Genomic DNA, 13,905 nt, shown 5'->3' with positions numbered 1-13,905 from the left:
CTGTAATCAATCTATCTTAAAATGTTTTTTTTTTCTTGTGAAATTATATTGTAAACAAAACATAAAGGGAGATAACTCCTTTACAATAGGATGTTACAAACACAAGGTTAAGCACATATAAAGGGATTAACCAACAACACTGACAATTTAACACAAAAACTGTACTAATAAATTTTAGAATCTTATCATGAATTTCCAAATTTGTAATAATAATATTGTAAAAGCTGCTCTAGACAAAATGAAACTTTAAGAAATATTGAGTTTTTTTTTCAGAAAGATTTCACCAAAAGTCTTGATATAAACTAGATTAATCTGAACTTACACATTCAAAATATTTAGCAATGAAATGTTTATAAGCTTATAAATGTCACTGAAATTTATTAATATTTAAAAATATAAATCAAAAGAAGCAATGGACTTCCTATGAAATAAAAAAAAATTGTAAGGGTTCCGCGGAACCCAGTGTCTCGCCTACTTTTGCTGTAAATCGCAGCCTCAACAAAAATGAGGAAAAAAATCAATAAAAATATTCCTCTTGATATTATCTTTTGATTGTAAGAAACTTCTGTCCAAGTTTGGTAAAAATCTAGGATAGTTAATGAATCTAATAAATGTTTTGAAAACTTTTAACAGCAGACTGTATGTAATGTTAACTGGAAGAAAATCTAAGTCCATTTAAAAGTAAACTACAGAAAAAATGAAGTTATCCTTTTTACAAAATTTACTTCTGGATACTATCTTATGCAAGTTTAGTACGAACCCAGGATATTTTAAGAAAGTTATTAAAATTTTAAAAACTTTAACCACAGAGTAAATGTAATGTTTCCCCCCAGAAAAACTAAGTCCATTTAAAAGTAAAATACCAAAAAATGGATTTATTTTTTTACAAAATTTACCTCTGGATACTATCTTATGATCATAAACAAGCTTCTGTCCAAGTTTGGTACAGACCAAGGATAGTTTAACAAAGTTATTAAAATTCTAAAAACTTTAACCACAGAGTAAATGTAATGTTTCCCTGCAGAAAAAAACTAAGTCCATTTATAATAAAAATATGGAAAAAAATGGAATTTTATTTTTACAAAATTTACTTCTGGATATTATCTTATAATCATAAAGAAGCTTCTGTCCAAGTTTGGTAGAAATCCAGTATAGTTTAAGAAAGTTATTAAAGTTTCAAAAACTTTAACCACAGAGTGAATATTTGTGGACGCCGCCGACGACGACGCCGACGGAAAGTAGGATCGCTTAGTCTCGCTTTTTCCACTAAAGTCGAAGGCTCGACAAAAAACAATTAAAACAAATCTGAGTTATTAACAAATACAGCACAAAACACAAATTAGTATCTCACCAATTCTGCCTGCTCCTATCATCAAATACAATACAATATTTTACATGTGTTAGTGTAATACTAACAATATATCAACTTTAGAAAATGGAACATAATATTATGTATGGTACTTGTCAACAATCCAGTCAGTCCTTACATGTTTCATTCTTTAGCATATGATTAGAGTATGACAATTTTTAGAAATTTCGGATGTCACTTGCAAATCAAATTAATAGAACTAGATAAAACAGTAAACTTTTAGGTTTATTCTTATAGTTTGTTTGTGTAAAACCTAAGTTATAAACACATACAGAACAAAACACAAATTAGTGTCTTATCATTTTCCCCTCCTCCTATTATTAAATACAATACAAAATTTTAAATTTGTGAGTTAAATTCTAATAATATATCAATTTTAATTAATATAAAATCCGAAGAAGTGGTATGATTGCCAATAAGACAACTCTCCATAGGTCACTGAACCGCCTTCAATAATGAGCAAATCCATGTATAGTACACGAACTAGGTTTTATTCTAATATACTATTTGACTTAGGCATTTTAAATGAGAAACTGTGCATTCAACCAGTCATTCAACAGAATTGTGTCACATGGTTGTCTAAAAACTATTTTGTGCCAAGTTATTGTGATAGCTTAACAGTGATTTAACATTCTGTGTCACATAGATTGGCAAGCATTCAGTAAATTGAACTATTTTTGTGACATTTATTATGCACTGATTTCTTTTTTACATACTTGTAAAGTTAAATTAAAATTATTTCTTTTATCCTTAACCATGAATCATCACAGAATATGATTTCTTCAAAATTGATTTTAACAGAAGTTCTAAAATATTGAAGTACTTTATTCAATTTATATGGGTCATGCAGCTGCTAATTTGTTTTACACAGAATTAAAAAAAAAGATGAAAAGCTGAAAATTTTCTCAGGAAAATGAGCATTTGAAAGAGGCAAATAACAGTTAAGGTATGGACAGGTCAAAAGAATGAAAATATAAAGAAGCCAGTTGTGAAGTCCAAAATGTGGATAACTATATCTTCAAAATACACATCAATCAGTTTGTGGATTAGAAATAATATTGTGCAAAACTCTCATCACCGTCACACATATTTATTTAAAAACTGTCTAGTTAAAACCTACTTTTTTCTCTGTCCTCTTTGAATGAAGGTTCTATCTCTATTTCTGATAAATTATCTTCACTGTCTTTCCCAAGCCACCTATGACAAGCAAACACGTACTGTTCACCTCTTGATGGGATATCTATTCTTACTTCATCCAGTAACCAGCTTGCAAAAGGTTTAGAATCATCATGTCCAATCCTGATTTTCTTGATCTAAAATAGTAAAGATTGCTGCAGAGATTATGGTGGTTTCATTTGTTTGAAGGTGAGAAAGATAATTCTATTTTCATGGATATCTGAATACATGAGTTTTTGCCAAAGTTTGCAATGTAGCCTATAGAAAATTGAACATAGCTTGTGTTTTTCCATACAATTAAAATAAATCTACAACATTTAAAGATATTTCCTTTTATTGGTAAATTGAGAATGGAAATGGGAAATGTGTCACAAAGAAACAGCAACCCAACCAAAGAGCAGAAAACAGACATACCAGAAAGATAACTTTCTAGTGTCATAATTGTGTTATTTGTTTGCTGTTTGATTGAAACATTACCCATATTTCTCTTTTTTTTATTTGATAATAATAAAGTAGTACCTTGCCAATATCTGAGGCCTCCAGTTTAAAGTGGTCAGTTCTTCCCTTCTCAAACTTATTACTAGTATTTTCAGTTGTGCGTAGTTTAAGCTCTCCTGTGTCATTTTTAGACCCAAATATTTTGATATGGACGTTAGCGTCAGTTCCTGCTCCACTCTCATCTCCTGTCTTTACATACACATTGTAGGTCGTTGCTGTAAACAAAGAAATATATTCATATATACACTTAGTACACCAAATTTTTGAGAATTCTAACATAAAATATAAAAGAAGATTTGTTTAAATTAGGGTTGTTCCATTTAAACAAACATGGTACCCTGAGAAACCAATTTAAAAATGGGGTTACCATCAATAGAGACAAATTAAAATTTCATTTACATTTCCACTATGGGAAAACATAGATGACACCTACCCATAGCTGAGATTTCAAAGTGCCTTTCCTTGGTCCCATATTATAAGTTATATGGATCGCGACTGACCCCCTACGGATCCATAGAGGGTTAGTAAAATCCATAGGGGAAGAGGCCAGAGGCCAATCCCCTATGAATTTTATTCACCCTCTATGGATCCGTAGGGGGTCAGTAGTTAACCGTATAACAAGTTTATCAGATGCTTGACTTTTCTGTGGCGTTTTGTTGGAAAAAACAAATGAAACACAACAACATAAATAGATGACGTGGCCATTAACCCATTATGAAACTTACTAACCCCATATGGTCTCATAGGGGGTCACCACGTGACGGCGTTTTACCAATTACAACGTCCAATAAATATTTATGTGGTACAGCCCATACTTTGGAATAATATATTTGAGTAGGAAATACAATATCAATCAGTTGTAATTTTAATAAAGAATACTTTTTTAGATTACTGTTGTATGCACTTTTGTTGTTTTTTTGTTAAACATTTCAGGCAAAGTTTTTTAAACCTGAGAAAATAAAAGTTAACAATTCAAAGCTATCTTAAGATATCTACAGGCAAAGTAAAAGTGTTATATATTTAAGGATCATCAGCTTCAATGTTTCAAAAATACTCACTAACAAAACACAAATATCTGCAAAAAAAAAGGCCCTTAAATGTTTATTGAATACTTACTACTTAACAACTGGACACCAGTTGCTGTTATTTCTCTGACAATTTGACCATCATCTTCATCAGCATCTAACCATCTGAAATAGAAAAATACATAATATATAAGTTCTGTACTTTATACAAACATAAGAGATATTTCATCTAAACGAATAAACTTTTCTAAGTGAAGAAGACCAAATAACTTTATGCATATTATAATTATATTAGTAAGCTGCTGTTTGCTTGATGTGTAGCAGCTATCATTTCATGAGTGTTCTGGATGAAACTATAAATAAACCACAGCTCTTGACAAATTCAATACAAACTAGAAAAGGTACATGAAAATAGGACAAATCAATTGAAGATGTTATAAATAAAATAATTGAAACCCTTGTTACATTTTGTTTATTCCTCAAACATAGAGATATTGTTAATTCTCCATGGACATGGTTTATCAACATAAAAATAAAACAAAGGGAAACCAGAAATAATTTTATAAAACCTCAAATTAGTGCTGATTAAGAAAATAGAGGCAGTTAGGGAACAGATATACTTCGTTTCAAGTTGATTGGACTTCATCAAAAACTACTCTGACCAAAAACTTTAACCTGAAGTGGGACAGACAGACTGACGGACAAATGGATGAACGAAAGAAACAGACATACTCACAGACCAGAAAACATAATGCCCATAAATGAGGCATAATTAGCATAAACTTCTGCATAAAATTCATGACAGAACAAGAATGTGTCTAAAGTACACAGTTGCCCCACTCGCATAATCATTTTCCATGTTCAATGGACCTTGAAATTGGGTAAAAATCTAATTTGGCATTAAAAGTAGAAAGATCATACAATAGGGAACATGTGTACTAAGATTCAAGTTGATTGGACTTCAACTTCATTAAAAACTACCTTGACCAAGAACTTTAACCTGAAACTTGCACTTTCATTTCCTTTGTTCAGTGGACCGTGAAATTAGGGTCAAAAGTCTACTTTGGCTTTAAAATTAGAAAGATCATATAATATGGAACATGTGTACTAAGTTTCAAGTTGATTGGACTTCAGCTTCATCAAAAACTACCTTTGATCAAAAACTTTAACCTGAAGGAGGAACGGACAGACGAACAAACAGACAGACGGACACACAGACCAGAAAACATAATGGCCCTCTACTATCGTAGGTGGGGCATATATGCCTTTGTATAAAGATAAAGAATCATACCTTTCACATGTAAATGTTGTGTCATATTTACTATTGCCATCTTGCTTGACAATGACCTTATCTAAGAACCAACCAGATCCAGGGTTCTTGGCATCGTGACCAATCACAATCTTCTTAAGGCCCATCAAAGTCACTGCCTCAACTTTAAATACATCTTTCTACAAAACATAATTTTGATAAATAAATATTCTATGCACAATAAATTTTCTTTCTGTTCATGTTTTCATCTATTAGCTACCAATCTACAAATGTAAATATTAGTATATATCATTATTAGTATATGTTAATTAAACTAGAATCTAATAAATTAATTTCAAATTCTAATATTTAGCAGAATACACAATATATTTTCAATATTTTGATATTCATAATAAAAATATTGTACTTTCTTATTGTTGCAAGATGACAGATGGGAGATAACTCAAGATTGTATTCATTCAAAACGTAATTTCAATGTGATTTAGTTGTAAATTCCTGTTTTCAAAGATATTGAATTAACCAATAAAAAAAAACTGTCTTTTCTGTTGTGGTGATATTAAGAAAGACTATACAAACTAAGGAGATAATTCGTGAATATGTAACATTAATTATAAATATAAATGGTAAATAGCATTTTTTACAAAAAAAACGCTTTTTTTTCCTACAAAGAAAAGATAACTATTAGCATTACCATAAGGTTCTACCACTTAACATGACATAAAAGCAAATCTAACATATCAATTTTTGTAAGAGATAATTAAGCAAATCTAGCAGGAACTACTAAATATCTAACCCTAAAGAATGCAAAAAATATTCATTAATTTCAGTTGATTGCCATCCAAATACTGTAAATTCAGAAATTTTTAGCATGCATGTTTGACCAATGTCAAAAATGTGAAATAGAAATAATGCATTTGCAAAATTTTATACAGGAAAATCTCTTCTGTAAAATAAATGTGAGATTTTATTGCTTGGAACCTGATAATGTTTCTGAATTTACAGTACAACGTTAACACTTCAGAATCCAATCCCGGCACTACAAATATAACATGGGAATAAAAATAGAAGTAAATGATGTTATTTGAAACAATCAAAGTCTTTTCTGATTTTTTCAAATTTGTTTTGTATACCTCGTTAACACTGGGGTTAGTTTAAGTTACTTAAGTCTTTCCAAAACCATATGAAACAAAAATAGAAGAGTTACATTTTTTATATGATAGATAAGCTTAGGTGAATATAAGTGAATAGGAGTTTTTATCTACACAGAAAACTGAAAAAATGTTTATAGAATTTTTATATATTATGAATCAAACAAATAATATCAGAAGCAATAGACTGCATCTTGAAAAAGCATTTTAGCAAAGCCTAGATAAATATAAGATAGCTATCTTTACTGAACATAAATACAATACTGCAAATATTCATAAAAATTCAGGGTTAATATCTTTATTTCAACACTTGTGCTCTTTATTATTTAATGCTTTAAAAAATGTTAAAAAAGAATAGTTTTCTTACAAATATCAAATTATCTAAAAGCCAAAACAGTTACTGCAACACGGCGGGTGCCACATGTGGAGCAGGATCGGCTTACCCTTCCGGAGCACCTGAGATCACCCCTAATTTTTGGTGGAGTTCATGTTGTTTATTCTTTAGTTTTTTATGTTGTGTCATGTATACTATTGTTTGTTTGTTTGTCTTTTTCATTTTTGAGCCATGGCGTTGTCAGTTTATTTTTTGATTTATGCATTTGATTGTCCCTCTGGTATCTTTCGTCCCTCTTTTATGGCATAAAACTTAACTAACCTACAGTACACATAACCTAACATCTACTATCATGCATATTTTTAAACAATAAACAACAAGGACCTCTACCATGACATTTCATACAGTTCTATTGCACACATAAACATATATCTTAGCAGTATTAAAAAATAAAAGCTTGCCACATCTGTGGATTTTATAAATATAATGTGATTTGTGAATCTCAATTCTGAGTTTAGAATCAAATGATTTAACAAACAAAAATTCAACCATACTAAATAATTCTTCCATTTTCTAATTTCAAGCTTAAAATCATACTATTTAGTGAACAACATATTTATTTTACATGCATGCAAGCTTTCTATGATCCCATTCAACCAAGGGAGATAATCATTCATTCAGGGGGAGGTAATACAATCTACCACCAATAAAAAAAATAATAATGTGATTACACTGGATGTTTCAAAACATGCTCCAACCTTCTCTGATGGCTGTGTGGGTATGACAAAATATAAATGTAGCAAAGATTATATCTTTCAGATAATAAATTGTAAGTCTATGTCATATAAAATTTGTATTCATTGTGGCATCTTGGCGAAAAATAAACCAATCACTTTGTTATTTCTATTCATTATACATAAGTTTTAAAAGTTTAAGTGAAAAGCCATCTCAGAAATCAAAGTATCTCGGATAAATTCATATTAATGGATATGGAACTTTGAAAAAAAAAGTCTGTCCTTTCGTACTATTTAAAATTAAATTAAATACAAAGATTAGATTCTTTCGTAAAATCATTTTAAAAACATTTCAGTATCTATAATTTCACTCAATCATGCAAAATCATAATTCTTTGTATATATGTCAATTAAAGAAAAAAATATTTGCAATGCACTTTTGTTTAAAATGAAGCAATTTCATGATTGGAGCAAGCAGAAATAAAACAAAAAATCAATTGACTTGTATTAATAATTTTGGTTAGAAGTATTTCATTGTGTGAGTTCTATTGTGCAATTTTTTTTCCACCATCCACAAATATACTGATTGTTTTTTTTTTTTTGCTACACTATTCAACATCACAGCAAAACCTAGCCTAATGTTCTTTTTCTACCATGTAAACACACAAAAATAATTGATATCCGTACCTGTCCTTTTTCAAACTTATTGATATTAGTAGACACTGGATTATGTAGCCATCTTTGTCCAGTATCACCAAGTTCACCAAATATATTGATGAAGACATTGGCATCAGTTCCAGCATATTTCACACTGCCAGTGTAAATCTCAACCATATAAAACACCACTGAAAACAGAGAATACACAGTTGAAATAATACATCTGTTTCATATATCTCTGTTTTTCACAGTTTTACAGTAAAATGGTGCTGGCATTATGTAAAAAGGGAAATATATAATTTACTACCTTAGAACTATTATTAAAGCAATAATTCATGAGGGTTTGAATAGGGGCTTGTATATATCGTGATTTTACCACGGGTTGGCCCTTTTTTACAAATATTTTACCCTGAGTGAGAGCGATGGGTAAAATATCAGCATAAAGGGACAACCCGTGGTAAAATCACGATTTATTCAATATAGCGAGGGGTAAAATATTGAATAAAGGGACAACCTGTGGTTAAATCACAATATATTCAATACAGCGAGGGGTAAAATATTGGCAGAAAGGGGCAACCTGTGGTAAAATCATGATATATTCAAGCCCCCATGAATTATTTTGATTCTAATAGGACAAATACCACAATTCTTTTGGGTCGAAACGTCCTAGGTGGAGGCAAATATTTGCAGTTCCCATAAATAAACGCTCTATTAAATTGGTGTAAAAGAACAGAGCAAACTGAATTTATGACATGCTCAAACTGTTTACAATAACATATTTAGATAATTTTGGATGCATTCAAATGATAATTGACTTATATGTTTTAAAAGAAATGGTTTATTCCACATTTTAGCATCCTTTGTTTGCATTTTCTTGTTGTGAAGATTTGCAGTTTCAGACAACCGTGTATATTGCGGTAAATGCTTATATTCTTACGTTATAGTTCTATGACGTCGGGATGCTCATTCATTAAAAGCATAAGACATGGGAGCACGATCTGATCAGCCCAGGAAATATATTCATATTTTACCACAGGTGTGTACTCAAAGCGTTTGAAGGATGTCATGTAAGAATTTGCATTTTGACATGTTGGTGTATTTTACAACTATTTATGTTTTTAGCTCATGGTTGAAGGCTGCACGGATATCTATAGCTGTATACAGAATTGTTATATCACAGGGATTTAAACCTACTCCTTATTTTTGTATCAATTTATATAAATTGCTGTATACCTGGATAAAGATTTCAGAAATATTTTGCCTCATGCAGAATTTCAAACAGGCATGTTGGAGACAGCAGGAGTCAACTGTATGTGATTTTTCAAATGTTTGGCCTCAAGTGAATCTTATAAAGTTTGATGTCATTTATTTGTGATAGAATTTACAATTAATTGATCTTAAGTATTCCGACATTAAGCCAACAAAATTATTTAATCCATCTTTATACAGCAAAATTTGAATATTTTATAAAATACTGTGAAAAGGGAGATAACTCGTGGTTTTGAGCAATTCAGGATATACTAACAAGCATTCATGGATAATCTATCTAATATACAACTAAATGGAAATCACCTGAAATAATATGAATTTCCTGTGAAAATTTTTTCTAGATCATTTTGTGAGTATCTATGAATTCAGGAGAAAATGTATTTTTAATTTTAAATACATTCTTAGTATTCTTCATTTAGTTCACTTAATTAATCTTGCATTTAGCTCCATGGTTCAAATATTGAAAAAATACATGTACGCATAAGTTTCTGAATTAACTGTATTCTCTATTTTGACCTTACATGGAAGTGGTTTATCTATGTTTGGTCCTGTAGCTGGACATTCTCTCACAACCTCATGGTCATCCTCGTCATCTGCCAACCAACGACCACAATTGTAATTATAACGCTCTTTTGTAAGCATCTCTTCCATCTCAACCTGTAAATGTAAAAAGATTACACTTTTAAATGACACTTAATGTAAAAAGATGACACTTTCTTTTAAATAACACTTAATGTAAAAAGATGACACTTTTAAATGACACTTAATGTAAAAAGATTACACTTTCAAATGACACTTAATGTAAAAAGATGACACTTATTGTAAAGATAATTTTAAAGTATAGTAAGGTCATTTTATTTAAATCAAAGTCATTTTAATTTGAATCAACTTTTTAATGTTAATATACAATTGAAGGTCAAACAAAAAAAAATTGTCAACTTTTTTGTATATCTCATACCTTATCCAAATGCCATCCAGAAAACATGCCAGATTTATCATGCCAGACTCTGATCTTGTATGGTTTTCCAATGTCTATAACATTCCTTTTAAAGTAATCAACTTTCCCTTGCTCAAAGTTATCTGTTTTGTTTTCCAATAACATTTCATCAGATTTTCCTTTTTCACCATATACACAGACGTACACATTTGCATCTGTTCCAGCCATTTTCATGTCACTGGTGTAAATCCAAATATTCCATGGCATTTCTAAAAAGTTATAAAAATATTTTTATAAATAAAAACGTACATTGCACACAAATTTCTATAGTATATTGATGTTTTTTGGAAGGTCTTAGACAATAACATTAAAGACAGAATGCAACTCATCATACAATTTTCATTTGCCATAAGTAACATAAAGGGTGTAACTAGTGGAGCAGGATTTGCTTACCCTTCTAGAGCACATCAGATCAATATATATTTTCTGAGAAATTCAGGTTGCTCTTAAGTTTTTTCTGTAGTGTAATGTACACTGTTGCTTATATTGTTGTCAAGTTTCTTTTTTACAAGGGTATAGTCTGTGACTATGAATTTTGATTTTTTCCTTTGTTATCTTATGCCTATTTTTCTACCAATGAAAATAGAAACAAAGGGCAGACAATTCAGAACTGCAGCTTCAACACCTTACAGGGAGTTGTAATATAGCACTATTGGTAGAATAGCCCTAACATGATTGTCGACATACATATGTATAATTAAAATACCTGACTAACTTACTACCAAATGACTTAAAAAAAATAACATTTTTGATACTAACTTTTCTCTCGCTGTTTCCGTACAGCTTTCTGTTCAAACAGTGTTCTCTGTATCAACCCATCTTCCTGATCGGTAGCCAGCCACTTGTTACACAGAAACACTTGTTCTAATCCTGTAGCATAACATAACACAATAATTCTGTCCACAAACCAACCAGCAGCTACGCCCTTATTGTCATGGCCGATTTCTATTTTTGTCAGCGGACTTAACAATGTAGCCACATCAATATCAAATATATCCGTCTTGTTCCTCTCAAAGCTGCCACCATCTAGCCATATTTTACCACTGTTTTTCTCCTTGCTTTCTTTCCCAGCATGCAATATTATGAACACACGAGCATCTGTTCCTGCGTTTCTCTCATCACCAGTGGACACAGTAATTCTATAAGGAATACCTAAATAAAACACAAAAAAAATATATTGTAAAGCGAGGAATTAATTTTTTGTTATTTCAGATGTTAATTTTTTTTTTTTTAATATTTACTGGTGTAAATTTCATATTGCCTAGGACAACTGGCTATTTTGTGCTGTTATTTTGCTGTCTTTAGTTTGTCTGGTGTTAACTCCACATCTCCTTTTGATAATACCAAACTAAAGTGTAGGAATTTTTATATCTAGTTTTATCCATATGAGAAAATGTTTATATATGTTCTTTTTAAAAGTTCTACAAGACACATCAAAATGAAAGTGACTTAATCTTTTTCGATTCTAACACTGTTTTGAAAATAAGAATTATAAATTTTAAAATTTTGTTCAATCGTAAAATGCAAAAAATATAAGTTCAAAAGACAAGACACTTCTTCACAAGGGAAACAATTCTTTGCCAATAATTTACCTGGGGCCGAAGTGGTTGCTCCTTTTCCCACCAACAGATCACGTGATATTTGTCCGTCATCCTCATCTGTGGCAAACCAACGGTTACAGGGAAACTCATACACAATATTGTTCTGACAATCGTCTACTATCACCTAGTAAGAGAAAATATATATTTGTTAATAGTTTATAAGAGTTTAAAAGAATACACTTGGTCTGTATGGATTATGAAAAAAATGTGCCACAATTGTAATTCTGTTAAGCCTGATATACACTTCGATACACACTAAAGTTGTTCTAATAATACTTTAGGCTTTTATTTTCTATGTTGGAGAGCAATGACCACATTGTGTGTTATAATTTCATACAGGGATTGTACTCCTAAAACATTTAAAATGACTCACCAGGTGGGTCAAATATCTGTTACTTCAAACTTAGGGAGAGAATCAGCTCAAAAAAAATCTTTCTTTAATGTTATTCTCCCCATGAGATGATATATTAAAATCAAAATTAATAAATCTTTTGATAGTTAATACCAAAAAAATAAAATTAACATTTTTTTTGCTCAATAAATTTTAATATTGCAAGATTATATGTACATGTATTATAGAAAAGAAACAAGTTCAGCAATTTGATTGATCTTTTTAGCAATTTCTTCCCTAGCATAAAATTAACTCATAATATAAATCTGGTAATATCATTCAATTGTTTTGCATGATTGACATAATTTGTCTTTTCATCATTTTCTTTGTAGTTATGTAATATCAAAAAACCTATTGTATTTCAAGTATTGTATATTTATAGATTATCGTTGATTATCTCAACGAGATTGATTTTCTCGCTTGAGCTGGAACAGCAAAAGTGAGAAAAGCAATCGAGTTGAGATGACCAATGATAATCTGTTTATCGCTATTTTACCTATGACGGCGTTGTCAATTTCAATGTCAATTTCGTTAGCAACGCACATGGCATCCTTAGTTTCAAGCGAGAAGCATGATATGAAAATTATCACAAAAAAAGATCAAGGGAAAAATGCACAAAATAGCGATAATAAAGTTTACAAACAAATTTCTCATAGTACAATTAATCTGGAAAGATTCCTTCTTAGAACCTCTTGAAGGTTAACAAGTAAATTAGCATTTTTCAACATTGTGATTTTTTAAGTATAAATTTATATCTTACAAGCTCAATGTAATAAATTATTCTACTGACAGATTGTATGCATTGTACAAAAGATAAGAACACTTTACTTATGTTGAATCTAATTTCCTCTGAGAAAATAAAACATAACAAGACACAGCTTTTATAAAAATAGAAATGTTTGGGTGTCAAATTATTATATTTTCTTATCTAAAAACAGTTTATTTTCACAGCTATAAGAAAAGAAATATTACAGAAAACTGACCCTTCCCATAAATAAACAACATGCCTGTCTAATGATTGTGAAGATTAACATTTGAACATATATTAGTTGATACAATAAGATAAGACTAGGCTAAAGACTTCATCGGACACCCTTGTATTCTGATAAATCCTCCCCAGTTCACTGCCATTCAATTAACTACTAATTAGTGCCGCCCACTCAACAATAATGGGCAATCATTTGAAAAATTACTTCCTATAGTGAAAACTAGATTTTGTAGAATTTTGGTCAATGATTCTTGAAACTGACTTTCTTATGTGTTTATGTTGGTCTTTGGACTTGAAATATTAAAGTTTTCTATTTTTATTTTAGTTTGAATTAATCTTTAATGTATTTGATGTATTAGAATTTCCCTAACTTCTTATTTACCTAAAATAAAGAAAACTTGAAAAAAATAAATATCGGAAAACAATTTCTCTTTTAAAATGACTTTCC

At 30.3% G+C, this 13,905-nt stretch overlaps 1 protein-coding gene across 5 annotated transcripts in view; it reads right to left on the bottom strand.

The window, feature by feature from the left end:
- LOC134683379 (lipoxygenase homology domain-containing protein 1-like) overlaps positions 1–13,905 on the bottom strand; it is a 64,631-nt gene that overhangs the window by 28,546 nt on the left and 22,180 nt on the right. For 3 of the 5 annotated variants that reach the window (XM_063542655.1, XM_063542654.1, XM_063542657.1), the window contains exons 12-21: positions 12,070–12,202; positions 11,237–11,629; positions 10,439–10,686; positions 10,002–10,137; positions 8,242–8,399; positions 7,552–7,590; positions 5,360–5,517; positions 4,160–4,233; positions 3,065–3,258; positions 2,490–2,682 (exon numbers count right to left, since the gene is read on the bottom strand). In XM_063542655.1, the coding sequence (XP_063398725.1) occupies positions 2,490–2,682; positions 3,065–3,258; positions 4,160–4,233; positions 5,360–5,517; positions 7,552–7,590; positions 8,242–8,399; positions 10,002–10,137; positions 10,439–10,686; positions 11,237–11,629; positions 12,070–12,202 (1,726 nt within the window). The remainder of the gene's footprint in view (positions 1–2,489; positions 2,683–3,064; positions 3,259–4,159; positions 4,234–5,359; positions 5,518–7,551; positions 7,591–8,241; positions 8,400–10,001; positions 10,138–10,438; positions 10,687–11,236; positions 11,630–12,069; positions 12,203–13,905) is intronic. The other 2 variants (XM_063542658.1, XM_063542659.1) reach the window with 1 other exon arrangement.

This window comes from Mytilus trossulus, chromosome 9 (genome assembly GCF_036588685.1).
Source record: "Mytilus trossulus isolate FHL-02 chromosome 9, PNRI_Mtr1.1.1.hap1, whole genome shotgun sequence".
NCBI classification, from domain to species: Eukaryota; Metazoa; Mollusca; class Bivalvia; order Mytilida; family Mytilidae; genus Mytilus; species Mytilus trossulus.
Note: the sequence above shows the minus strand (reverse complement) of the source record. Positions and strands in the feature narration are given on the sequence as shown.